This window comes from Panthera leo, chromosome F3 (assembly GCF_018350215.1).
Source record: "Panthera leo isolate Ple1 chromosome F3, P.leo_Ple1_pat1.1, whole genome shotgun sequence".
In the NCBI taxonomy this organism is placed as follows: Eukaryota; Metazoa; Chordata; class Mammalia; order Carnivora; family Felidae; genus Panthera; species Panthera leo.
Window position 1 is genome coordinate 62,710,751 of NC_056696.1, and position 13,100 is coordinate 62,723,850.

The 13,100-nt window shown below is 42.3% G+C and overlaps 1 protein-coding gene across 6 annotated transcripts in view; it reads right to left on the reverse strand.

The window, feature by feature from the left end:
- Positions 1–5,817: 5,817 nt before the first annotated feature.
- The window catches only part of UAP1 (UDP-N-acetylglucosamine pyrophosphorylase 1), a 40,643-nt gene continuing 33,360 nt past the window's right edge, over positions 5,818–13,100 (reverse strand). The window contains exons 10-12 of one of the 6 annotated variants that reach the window (XM_042924533.1): positions 10,373–10,439; positions 8,999–9,114; positions 5,818–6,770 (exon numbers count right to left, since the gene is read on the reverse strand). In XM_042924533.1, coding sequence (XP_042780467.1) covers positions 9,022–9,114; positions 10,373–10,439 — 160 coding nt within the window. In that variant the 3' untranslated portion in view covers positions 5,818–6,770; positions 8,999–9,021. Of the gene's footprint in view, positions 6,771–6,795; positions 6,914–8,443; positions 9,115–10,372; positions 10,440–13,100 lie in introns of those variants that run through there. The other 5 variants (XM_042924534.1, XM_042924532.1, XM_042924535.1 and 2 more) reach the window with 5 other exon arrangements.

Genomic DNA, 13,100 nt, shown 5'->3' on the forward strand with positions numbered 1-13,100 from the left:
ATACTGTTTTTGCTGTACTAGGTAAACAAACAATTGATGGAAATGTTTCTTTATAAAGAATTCTTGCTAATCAGTACAAAAGAAGTGGTAGGAAAATCTCATTTTTCAGCCCCTAATGAAATAATGGATCTTGGAAACAAGACTCAGTAGCTGCTAAGACATTAGATGAAAGGTTGGAGGGGGCTTTATAATGGCTGGATCGGGCTGACAATACCTACAGAGGCAAAACAGACAATCCTTAAGAAAGCTAATTAGGGGTGCCTGGGTGGCTCAGTCGTTTAAGCATCCCAACTCTACCTCAGCTCAGCTCATGATCTCATGGTGGTTTGTGGATTCAAACCCCATGTGGGACTGTCAGCAGGGAGCCTGCTTGGGATTCTCTCATTCCTTCTCTCTCTGCCCCTCCCCAACTCACGTCTGCACTTTCTCACTCTCTCTCTTTCAAATAAACATTTTTTTAATTTAAAAAAAAAATGCCAATCTTCACATCACAGACACACGCCTTCTAGTGAGATTCAATAGGAAATACACAGAACCATCTAGAAAGTGTTTTTTATGGGGAAAAAAAAATGAATCTGAATCTGATCAAGTCCCAGACACAACTAGTTTTCAAGAAATATGGAAGATAGAGGAAAATGTTAACATGGAAATGAAATCCAAAATCTACAAGACTGGAAAAATTACCAGTTTTTTCCAAAGAAATAAATATTAAAAAAAAAAAAGGACATGCACAAGTTAAAACCATGTAAGAAACATCACAAAAGCAGTTAAGTGGACTTTAAACCCTGATCCAAATAAATCAATACTAAAAAGGCATTTATGTGATACTTGGGGACATTTGAACACTCGTGGGATCATATCAGATGACATCTTCATCCATTCAGGCTGATATAACAAAAATGTCACAGACTGAGGGACTTCAAAACAGAACTTTATTTCACACGGTACTGGAGGCTGGGAAGTCCAAGATCACGGCACTGGAAGATTTGGTGTCTGGTGAGTTTCTGCTTCTTGATTCACAGAGGGATGGTGGTCATCTTGCCATATCCTCCAAAGGTGGAAGCGGTAAGGGAACTCCCGTGGTCTCTTTTATAAGGACACTGATTCTATTTATGAGGACTCCACCTTCGTGACCTAATCACCTCCCAACCCACCTCCTAATATTATCACATTGGGTTAGCATTCAACATAGGAACTGGAGGCAGGGGTGGGGGGACCACAAACATTCAATGCATGGCAGATGACAAAAGGAATCATTATTAATTATTAAGGTTTTTAAGTTGTGTGGATACACACACACACACACACACACATACACACACACCTAGCTCTTAGATGTATACTGCAGTATTACATCCAACACGTTGAACTGATTATGAAATAATTCCATGGGGGCACTGGAGGTGGGAATTAAATGAAACATTATTAGCCAAAGTTAATTGTTAGAAACTAAGTAACAGAGGGCTGTTATTCTGTTCTCTACTATTGTGTATATTTAAAATTTTTAAATAAAAAAAAATGAAAAAGAGTAAGTCTCTGGATTCAGACATTGGGTTCAATTTCCAGCCCTGCTTCTTACTAGTTTATGGACTGGACAATAGAAGTTCACACTTCATAGGAAAGTAGTAAGGATTCAATGAGACAATGTAGATAAAGTGCTTCAAGCAATGCCCAGCACACGGTTAAGGGCCATCGTAAGGTATTAGCCATGGTTATCTTTACTTGATATTCACTATGTTATGTTCATGAGATGTTCATGTCTTTGTCACAATCCCCATCAAAATACCACCAGCATCTTTCACAGAGTGAGAACAAACAATCCTAAAATTTGTATGGAACCACAAAAGACCCCAAATAGCCAAAGAAATCCTGAAAAAGAAAAGCAAAGCTGGGGGCATCACAATTACGGATTTCAAGCTGCATTACAAAGCTGTAATCATCAGACAATATGACACTGGCACAACCACAGACACATAGATCAATGGAACAGAATACAAAACCCAGAAATGGACCCACAACTATATGGTCGACTTACCTTTGACAAAGCAAGAAAGAACACCCAATGGAAAAGAGACAGTCTCTTCAAATGGTGTTGGGAAAACTGGACAGCAACATGTACAAGAATGACACTGGACCACTTTCTTACACCATACACAAAAATAAATTCAAAATGGATCAAAGTCCTAAATGTGAGACAGGAAACCATCAAAATCCTAGAGGAGAACACAGGCAGTAACCTCTGTGACCTCAGCCATAGCAACTTCCTAGACACATCTCCAGAGGCAAGGGAAACAAAAGCAAAAATGAACTATTGGGACTTCACCAAGATAAAAGCTTTTGCACACTGAAGGAAACAATCAACAAAACTAAAAGGCAGCCTGTGGAATGGGAGAAGATATTTGCAAGTGACATCTCGAGTAAAGGGTTAACATCCAAAATCTATAAAGAATTTATCAAACTCATCACCCAAAAAACAATTAGTCCAGTGGAGAAATGGGCAGAAGATATGAATAGACACTTTTCCAAAGAAGACATCCAGATGGCTAACAGACACATGAAAAAAATGTTCAACATCACTCATCATCAGGGAAAGACAAATCAAAACCATGATGAGATACCGCCTCACACCTGTAAGAATGGCTAAAATTAACAACACCAGAAACAACAGGTGTTGGCGAGGATGCAGAGAAAAGGAAACCTTCTTGCATTGTTGGAATGAAAACTGGTGCAGCCACACCAGAAAACAATATGGAGGTCCCTCAAAAAGTTAAAAGTATAATTACCCTACGATCTAGCTATTGCACTACTAGATATTTACCCAAAGAATATAAAAATACAGATTCGAAGCGGTACATGCAACACAATGTTTATAGCCACACTATCAACAATAGCCAAACTATGGAGAGAGCCCAAATGTCCGTCAACTGATGAATGGATAAAGAAGGCATGGTACGTATGTGTACGTGTACACACACACACACACACACACACACACACACACACACACAAATGGAATATAACTCAGCCATCAAAAGGAATGAAATCTTGCCATTTGCAACAATGTGGATGGAGCTAGAGTGTATTATGCTAAGGAAAATAAGTGAGTCAGAGAAAGACAAATATCATATGATTTCACTCATATGTGGAATTTAACAAAAAAACAGATGAACATATGGGAAAGGGAAAAAGAAGAAGACAGAGGGAAACAAACCCTAAGAGACTCTTAAATACAGAGAACAAATTGAGTGTTGCTGAAGGGAAGGTGGGTGGGGGATGAGCTAAACGGGTGATGGGTACTAAGGAGGGCACTTGTGAGGAGCACTGGGTATCACATGTAAGTGATGAATCACTGAATTCTCCTCCTGAAACCAATATCGCACCGTACGTTAACTAACTAGAATTTCAGTAAAATTTAAAAAATGATAGTAATAATCTCTTTGTCAAATTTCAGACCTCTTAGAAGTACATAAATTAGGAGAAATTTTAAACTTTAAAAGGAAATTTATCAAGTCCCATTTCGATCTCATACACATCACCTACGTTAGTCTATATTTTGCTGTATAGAATATGTAGGAGTTCTACACATCATTCTGTACAACAAAACTAAACAAAACAAAAAAATGTGCCCACTAGAAAAAAATCTAAGAAGGAACACTTTCTGAGAAGTAGAATTACTGAGATAGAAATGAGAGAGCTGATGTGGAAACAGTGAGTCACACAACTATAATAATAGACTTTCTGTTCTTACGTTGTCTTCTAACTCGGTTCAGAAGTTTGAAAACACTATGTCTATGTAAACATATTTGGTGTCACCACTGACTCACTGAGCTTCTGGCAAGCCTCTTAGCCTCTCATCTTTAAGAGGGAGTAAGCAGATACTGAATTCGTATATTCCACCAGAGGACTCCTGTTCAGCCTTGCAGAAAGGCTTTCGTACCAGACATTTGCTTCACACAGGAAGCTCCAAGAAATGGCCAAGGTCAGAGATGACAGCATACAAAGACCACGGTGCCTTACACTCCAATGGTGCACTGTCCACACTCCGTTATCTGAAGGTACGTCTACACTCTGTGGACCTCATCACACCCAATGTTACCTCTGAGTTCTCTCACAGAAGCACCTAACTGGTCAATGTGAATACCCTTGGTTTATTCATCCTTTGAGACTTTATAAAGGATAAAACTTTTTATCATAAAATTACTAAGAATGCATCATCCAAAAATTTATGAAATACAGAGGAAAAACCCACCCATGATGCCATCACCTTACCACATTTTTACTTTTTATTTCTCATTCAGACTAAACTCCTATTTTTATTTATTTTTTATTTTAGAGAGGGTGAGCGAGCGGGGTAGAGGAGAAGAGGGAGAGAGAATCTCAAGCAGGTTTCACAATCAGTGTGAGCCCAATGTGGACGCCATCCCACGATTGTGACATCGTGAATGGGGCCAAAATCAAGAGCCAGACGCTCAACTGACTGAGCCACCGAGGCGCCCCTGAAACTCTTATTTTTAAACCAAATTATTCCTTAACTTTGTTTCCCCTACTACCCTCACTCTAGCTGGAGGAAACGCTCTGAATTGGAGAGGGATAAAATTTAGGAAGAGCCCAGTGTAGGGTGGCTCTTTCTAGTAATCTGAGGCGTTTGCAAAGTGGAACCGTCCCCAGGATGCATGTTCCCTGGCCCTGCCCACCCGTTTGTGCTTCTGTTTGCGCTCTTCCTCTCAAATGATATGTTCTTCATCTCTGGCCTCCCTTGTCTGATTTTTCAAAGCCAGAACACATCCAGACTCTTGTTCCCCTCACCCTTCGCTAAGTCTCTACCCGCAAGTCAGTGATTCTCACTCCTAAATGCTTGCTAGAATCATCCAGTGCTTTTTTACAAATTAGGTACCCAGGCCCTCCACCAGACTGAGAATCACAATCTCTAGAACTGGAGTTGTTTTTGTTTTTTTTTTTTTTTTGTTTTGTTTTTTAAAATCTCTCCAAGCAATCCAGAGAATCCAAAGGGTTTAGAAACCATTGTCCTTCGCAATTACAAGCGTCCAGGTCAGGTCTCTCTAGCTCCGTGTTCTACTCTTACCACCACCGCCACCATTCCCTCCGTCTTTTAAAGAATAAAGCTCACCTAAGCCAGATCTATTTGGTTTCTGGCCTCCCCTATTCTTGCTCTACACACACGGGCCTGTTTCCCCTAGGGTATGTTCTTTTTGGTACTGCCCCTGACCTTTTGGTTAGCCTTCTTAGAGCAATGGTTCCCCAACTTTGGGATACATCGGAATCACCTGGAGGGTGTGTCAGAATAGAAGTTTCTAGGCCCCACCCACGAATGCATAATGGAGTGATTCTGAGAATGTGTGTTTCTAACAAGTTTCCAGGTGACACTGATGTACCCGGTCAGGGGACCACACTTGGAAAAATCACCGTTACAGGTCTGCTCATTAACCCTACAACTTGGACAGCACCTGGCAACTGGATGCGGCTAAGTAACCCCTCCTCCCCACAATCACCAACTCCCACTAATAATCCATATCTGAATCACAATACACGTTTGATTTTAAGGCAACTAAATCCAATAGAATCAGGGCCAAATTATTTGAGAGCTTACTATGAGCGAAACATGGTTCTGATGAGTAAAAACCTCACTGGTTTTTCATAAGACATGGTAGAACTATTAAGGTATGTCTTCTTGTTGGAACAGAAACTTCTGACCTTAACATCCCCTCTCTCAAGATAACAGGGTTTGTCGCGGAGAAGTTCTGCCGTACCAAACTCCAGTCCATAACAATGACCCTTGTTCACCTCCCACTGACCTTGCTCCCTTGCATTTTAGTACTAAATCATCCTTGCGTTATCTAAGGGGGTTACTTGTATCCCCTGAACCAGAACGCAAGCCGTGTAAGGAGAGGGCTCTGTGCTTTTATCCCAGGGAGTGCTGGGCATGTGACAGGCACTCAGCCTTCATTGGCTGACTCACTCCATCACTTCCCAGCATGCCTTTCCCAAACTGGGGCTCTCCGGAGGGCTCTCTGAACTGCAAAAGCATCAGTCTCGTCTAGTAGGAAACCACACTTCCAGGTCAACTGAATGGCTTGTGTTTTAGTCACTCTCTTGGATCATGTGTTTGTCCTCGCCTCGTCTTACCTAGATAACTGAGATCTGACTGTGCCGTGATGAATCACCAAGAGGAAACACTGCAGATAGCAAGCTGCGGTTAGCAATGAACCCACGTTGTTACCAATAACAATTCAAACTGGGGAAAAGAAGGGCTAGATTGAACATAAAATTATTTTTGTTCATCTTTCTGTAGATATCCCTAGTAATTCCTTTTTAGGTACCAAAACTGCATCAATTTCAAGAAGCAAGAGGGAAATTGAGGAACAAAAATCAAATATTCAAATAACACGGCCTATTTGGCTTATATGTTCATTTGTGACTATCAGTAAAGTTGTTAACATACGTGCAAGGGTGATCTCGATGACACTCAAAGTGATTAACTCTCATGTAAATTCTGCCACACTGTTGCCAAATGAGTCTAGTTCATGTTTTCATAACCATTTTACCCAATTCTGTATTTTCTGAATTAGAACAATTATTTACCAAGGACTTGGGAAGGTGTATAACGCAGCCACCTCGTAACGTCACGGCTCAGTGGCTCCCAGACCCTTTGCTCTCACTGCACCCAGTGTCCCTCAGCCGCCGCTCCTCTCCAGGAACGCCACTGCCCCCATCCTGCCCATCGTCCCCTTCCTGAAATTAGCCACAGGAGCCTAAAGATGGGGAGAGAGGAAACCGCAGATGAAGGTCCAGGAAAAAGGAAACGAAGCGTGCCATTCAGGAGCTAACACTGAGCGGTTCTGTCCTCACAATCCACTCGGAGCTCGCTCTGACGGAGAACTCAAACCTCACAAATCTGAGAAACGGAATGGGTAACGATAGCAAAACTGGGCTGTTACTGAAAGCAAAGAGAAAATACGCTGGACACACTATCTAGACCTTAGCGCAAAAAATAAATTGAGATAGATATAAATATTACATACTTTATAGGGCACCTGGGCTGGCTCAGTCGGTTAGGCGTCCGACTTCGGCTCGGGTCACGATCTCACAGTTTGTGAGTTCGAGCCCCGCGTCGGGCTCTGTGCTGACAGCTCAGAGCCCGGAGCCTGCTTCAGATTCTTGTCTCCCTCTGTCTCTGCCCCTCCCTACTCACTGTCTCTTTTTCAAAAATAAATAAACATTAAAAAAATATGTATTACATACTTTCTTTAAAAAAGCAATTCTTAAAATTTCTCCTTTTAGAGAAAAGCCTCACCTATAATATTCCATCTTGTGACCACTTGTCAGTAAAAGATAAAATTTAGTAATTTCTTCTCTAGACCTAATTTTTAGAATTTTTCATTTATCCAAATGTTAAATTTTATGCTTTGGTCAAGACTTAAATGCTCTATAAAATGCATTTACAGAGCTCAATATTTTCATGCAAACTCCATCTTAGACCTAGAGAACACTTCCTTTTTTTTTTAATGTTTATTTTTGAGAAACAGAGTGAGAGAGAGAGCGAGGTGGGGGGAAGGGGCAGAGAGAGAGGGAGACAGAGAATCAGAAGCAGGCTCCACGCTGCCGGCACAGAGCCCAACACGGGGCTCAAACCCATGAACTGTGAGATGGTGACCTGAGCCAAAGTCAGACACTTAACCGACTGAGCCACCCAGGTGCCCTGAGAACCCTTCCTAAGGGCCACAGTACTATGCCCCATATCTTAAGGACCCACCTCTGTTTGCTCATCCTCTAGATGGAAAGAAAAAAAAAAAAAACCTGCATGCTAGTGATTAACTCGTCTGGGGAAACACCAGAACCGTGTTCTTCTGAATTCCTGAGAGCTACCAAATATGTGGGTAAAAGAGAACAAACCAATGACGTGAAACAAGGTTTCCCTGCCTTCACAGTACTGACATCGTGGGCCAGATCACCCTTGGGTGCAGGAGGCCGCCCTGTGCGCTGCGAGTCTGGCGGCATCCCTGGTCCCTCTCGCTCACTCCTCGCCGGTGTCACCCTCCCGCCCTCCCAGTGGTGACACTGCCGAAGGCCTTCCCAAGCAGCAAATCGTCTCCGGTTCAGAGTCGTTATAAAGTGACAGGAGGATGAAGTCCAAAGACAAACGTTCATCTAAAAACTGCTGCTGCGGGGATACCTGGGCGGCTCAGTCGTAAGTGTCGGACTCTTGATTTTCCACTCGGGTCACGATCTCATGGGCTCGTTGAGTCTGAGCCCCGTGTCAGGCTCTATGCTGACACACCGGAGCCTGCTTGGAATCCTCTCTCTCCCCTTCTCTCTGCCCCTCCCTTGCTCGCTTGCTCTCAAAATCAATAAACTCAAAAATAAATAAATAAATAAATAAATAAATAAATAAATAAATAAAAACCACGAGGCTGCAATTTCCTGGAATTGCCAATTTGGTTTTCTGCATTATGGCCAAGTTTCTCCCAAGTTTCATGTTTTTCTAGCAGAATAATTTCCTCAAGGTACAAATGCCACTCCAGAGACAGGAAGAAAAGTTTATTTGACTGTCCAATTATTTTCTTAAAAAAATTTAATTTCTGATAAAATAAAACACACTTTTAGTACCGTAGAAAGCTTCTGACACATACGAGGCCATATTATTACTATGTACAACGTCAAAAACAAATGTTTCCAGCTCCAAGTACAGTGATGTTGAACACCCTGACTATGCCCCAGCTGTAGGAGATTTCCTGGTTGGCCAACGTCTTCCTTGGCTCGGAAGACAAAGTCTACAATTGAAAAATAGAAGTAAGACCTTCAGTGAGTTGAGAATCGTAAAAATGCTTTCTGGAGTTCAGTCATCTGGATCCTGGGGAACACGCGGGAGTTGTAAGAGTTCAACAAGCGAAAGGAAACCCCGTGGATATTCACGGGCGAGTATTCCAGGAGAGGCCCTGAGGTTCACAGTTGCTCTCTCGAAAGTAAAAGCTATTCTTACTGTGGTGGAACTTAGTCTCCAGTTCACAGGCCGTTCTTCACCAGCTCATGGACTCCGTTCTCATCAATGATTAAAGGCGCGTGGAATTCTTTATCTGCCACGTAACTTTCTATTCCCTGAAAGAAGGGTTGGAATGAAACACAGAAAACCGGCAGGCGCTAGTCATACGATGCAGGACGCCGTGACTATACCAAAGATTTAAAGCATGGATGCCAAAAAGCGGGGTTGAGATGCAGAATTTAAAAGCCGGTAAAAATCTACCTAGTATACTTTTTAAACTGAGCTTACTGACTGATTTACAGAAGCATAAAACAAATAACAATGAAAGGAAAATTCCTCTGATTATAATTCTTGAAATAAGTAAGGTGTTAATCATTCTTCCTATCATCATCAACCAACAGAGTCAACTTTCTCAGCAATGTGGCTGTCTCTGATGCTGGAGCTAAGCAATCTGACAAGGGTCTCCAGGAAAAATATCACATATTGGAAGAGTAGGAACCCCTAAATCCCCCAGTCCTGAAAGTGAGAGTACCAAGTATACGAACAAAACCACCCTTTGGGAGAAAAAAGTGCACTGCATTTTAAAAAGCCAGATAGCCCCCAAATCCAGAGAACAATCTGACAATGGCCAGAGGGGAGGGGGCTGGGGGGAGGGGAGCAAAATGGGTGAAGGGGAGTGGCAGGTGGAGGCTTCCAGCTATGGAAGAAGTAGGTCATGGGATGAAAGGTCCAGCAGAGGGAGCACAGCCAAGGGCACGGCGGTAGTGCCCTATGGTGACAGACGGCAGCTACACCTGTGAGCACAGCAGAAGGTACAGACCTGCTGACTCACAAGCTGTGCACCTGAAAACAGTGCCACACTGGGTGGCAGCTATATTTCAATTAAAAAACAAAAGAGCTGATAAGTTATCTTAAAAAAAAGCCAACTGTTTTCAAAGACCACCGCATTTCAATGTGTAAATGAAACAGACTAACTATTAAACATTCTGTGTGTGGCAACTAACCCCATTGTGGGACAGACGCAAAGCCATAACACGAATTCTCAAAGAGAAGAATTTGGAACAAATGCAACCTCTTTTCTCATTCCCAGGATGAGCAGGGCAGAACACTTAAACATAAAATAGTATCAGAATCAGGGACGCCTGGGCGGCTCAGCTGGTTAAGCATCCGACTTCAAGTCAGGTCATGATCTCGCGGTTCTTGAGTTTGAGCCCCCCTTCAGATCCTCTGTCCCCCTCTCTCTCTGCACCTCCCCGACTCGCGCACATGCTCTCGTTCTCAACAATAAACATTTTTAGTTAAAAATAAATAAATAAAAACAGTATCAGAATCCTACTTTTCAAAGAATAAGAAGAAAAGGAAAATCAGACTTACTTCTCCAGCATAGGAGATAAGAGGAGAGATTTCACACTGAATTGGTACATCATTGGCATCCTTCAAGCTAAGAAAAAAAAGCAGACATGTTGAAGGTTTTGCTTCTCATGTTACTGCTAGAGTGAAAGTACAGACCACCCCTTCCCTCTGAGAAGCTTGCAGATAACCGAACTCTCCCAGTTAAGCAAACAGAACAGCCGCTATCCTGATGGCCACCAGATTCCCTGAGGATTAAGGTAACGTGAACTTGTCATGGTCCAGAAGACGCTATGGGGGGCGAAGGCCAGTAATTACCAGCAGATCTTCAAAGCACTTCACCTGTATCGTTACACGTATCCCTCTAACGCACGTCTCATCTTTTACCATGGTTAAGTCTGAATGTCATAAAGAAGGGACTATTTATGGACTCTATGCTATAGAATATATACTACGGTCCAGGCCCGCTAAGTACTCTGAACCCTTCATATTTCACCTTAATCCTGACCACGACCTTGAGAGTGAAGTACTCTCAAGTAAGTACTAATATGGACAAACATTCTAAAGCTGTACTGTCCAACAGACATTGGCCACCTGCCACATGCAGTTCCTTAAATTTAAATTTTTGAAATTAACTAAAATTCTAAAATTCAGTTCCTTGGTCACAAAACCCACATTTCAAGTGCTCAGTAGCTGTGAATGGCTAATGACTGCCCAATCAGATGGCACAGACATAGAACATTTCCTTCACTACAGAAAGTTCTACTGGACAGCGCTGTTCTAAAGGTCAGTTATTTCCCGGTTTACATTTTCCGTGCAATCCAAACCACCTGGATTAGCTGAGCTGATTCATCTGATGTTTCAAAGTGCCTCTCTGCTACTTTCACCAAAGTCTCTTTTCCAAGAGCTAAGGCAGAATGCAACCCAAGCAAAGACAAGGCCAAAGTCACCATTTGCTTCCCCTAGGTCACATTCTAACATATATAGCTACTCGATCCTGAGTTTCTAAAAGTTTCTAAAGCTTTTAATGTAAAAGTCAATAAGCAGTGTTTTTAATATGCTTAAAGGCATGAGACCTCTCTCTAGGTTTTTCCACCGGTAGGACTGAGAGCACACAAAAACTAGTCTTTCACAACCTCAAACGGCAGCTTTCCTTTGTTTTACCAAATATGTATCCGAAGCTTTGGCGGAGTCAAAATCACAGGGCGATGCCCAAGCTTCCTTTTCTACACAGAACCATGTGGGGGCACCTGGGTGGCTCAGTCAGTTGAGCAGACATCCACCTTCAGCTCAGGTCATGATCTCACAGTCCGTGACTTTGGGCCCCACCTTGGGCTCACTGCTGTCAGCCTGTCGGCACAGAGCCTGCTTGGAATCCTCTGTCCCCCCACCCCCTGCCCCTTCCCTACTTGTGACCTCTCAAAAACAAATAAATATTAAAAATAAAGAAACAGAACCATGTAGCTTGAGTTCAAGGTGTTCTAGATCCTTCTCCAGCTTGCCCTGCTGCTTTTCACTCAAACCAGCCAGCTGCACACACTTTGGATTATTCCAAGTCATTCTCAACCATGTCAAATAAAAATCTGGACTATCCAAATTATACCCATCCTCCAAGATTCAGCACAAGCCCCAACCTTCCCTTGACCACTGCATCTCGTAGTGATTGCTCTCATTTATTTATACCAAAATATATATATATATATATATATATATATATGAGAGACATCTGCTAAGTCACTGCCTCCTAAATAATAATAATTACTTATGTCATACATTTAACACATTAACACACACTGCCTGATGATGTTACTTAACTCTTATGCATCTTGACCTCCCAGTAGGCTTAAGAAAGGACTCTTTTCTCTTGTGAAAACTACTGCAGGAATGAAGGTCTGTGAGCAGGCCTACAAAGGTTTGCTGGCTGAACGAATAAATGAAGTACGGAGGTAGACGGCTGACAGACTAATTTGGAGAAAAGACGAATTTAAAAAATGGGGCACACATCTATCCAGATCTGTGTCAGATTCTATCAAAAGAGCTCAAGAAATCTGGTCCCGACCCTCTGGGGCAGCTCGGAGTCATATTAAACCATATGGGAAAAACAAGGACCCGTCTCACCGATGAGAGGCACACAACAGCCCCGTCCCACCAGAACCCGTGAGGAATTTGACGTCTGCCACGATCAGAAGGTGGTTTTGGACCCGAGGAACACATAGCTGACCTAAATGTAACTTCTCTTCACGTACCACAAAGAAAAGAAAGCCACTTTGAATAAAGCTGGATGCCCAGAAGGAGGAAAGACAGAAGCTCCCATCACCAAATGCAAAATCGCAGGAGATCAGCAACTTAAAACCAGTGACAGTACTGTTCCCCAAGTCTTTGGCCAAGAGTACTTTTGGTAACTAACTGCTCCATAGGGATTAAGATGAAAACTAGAACTAATGTCACCTGGTCAAAACTCAGCACCTTGTTTCCATTCTTTCAGAGTATCTCCCAGCTGTTTCCTTTATACAAAATACCTCCTTGTCACCTCTCACTTACAAGTAATCTTTTTCTACTCACTTGAGGACACCCTTTAGAGAGAAGAATTTCAGCAGGAACAATTTTATTTCTAAGTCCGCAATCTCACTGGGGGCTCAACTTTGATTTCAGTTTAATTATTCTACAAATGGCTAAAAGGACATCATTGGGGAGACACGTACTATATAAGAGAACCCAAACAACAACTAGTGTTTAAAACATTTTGTATCTC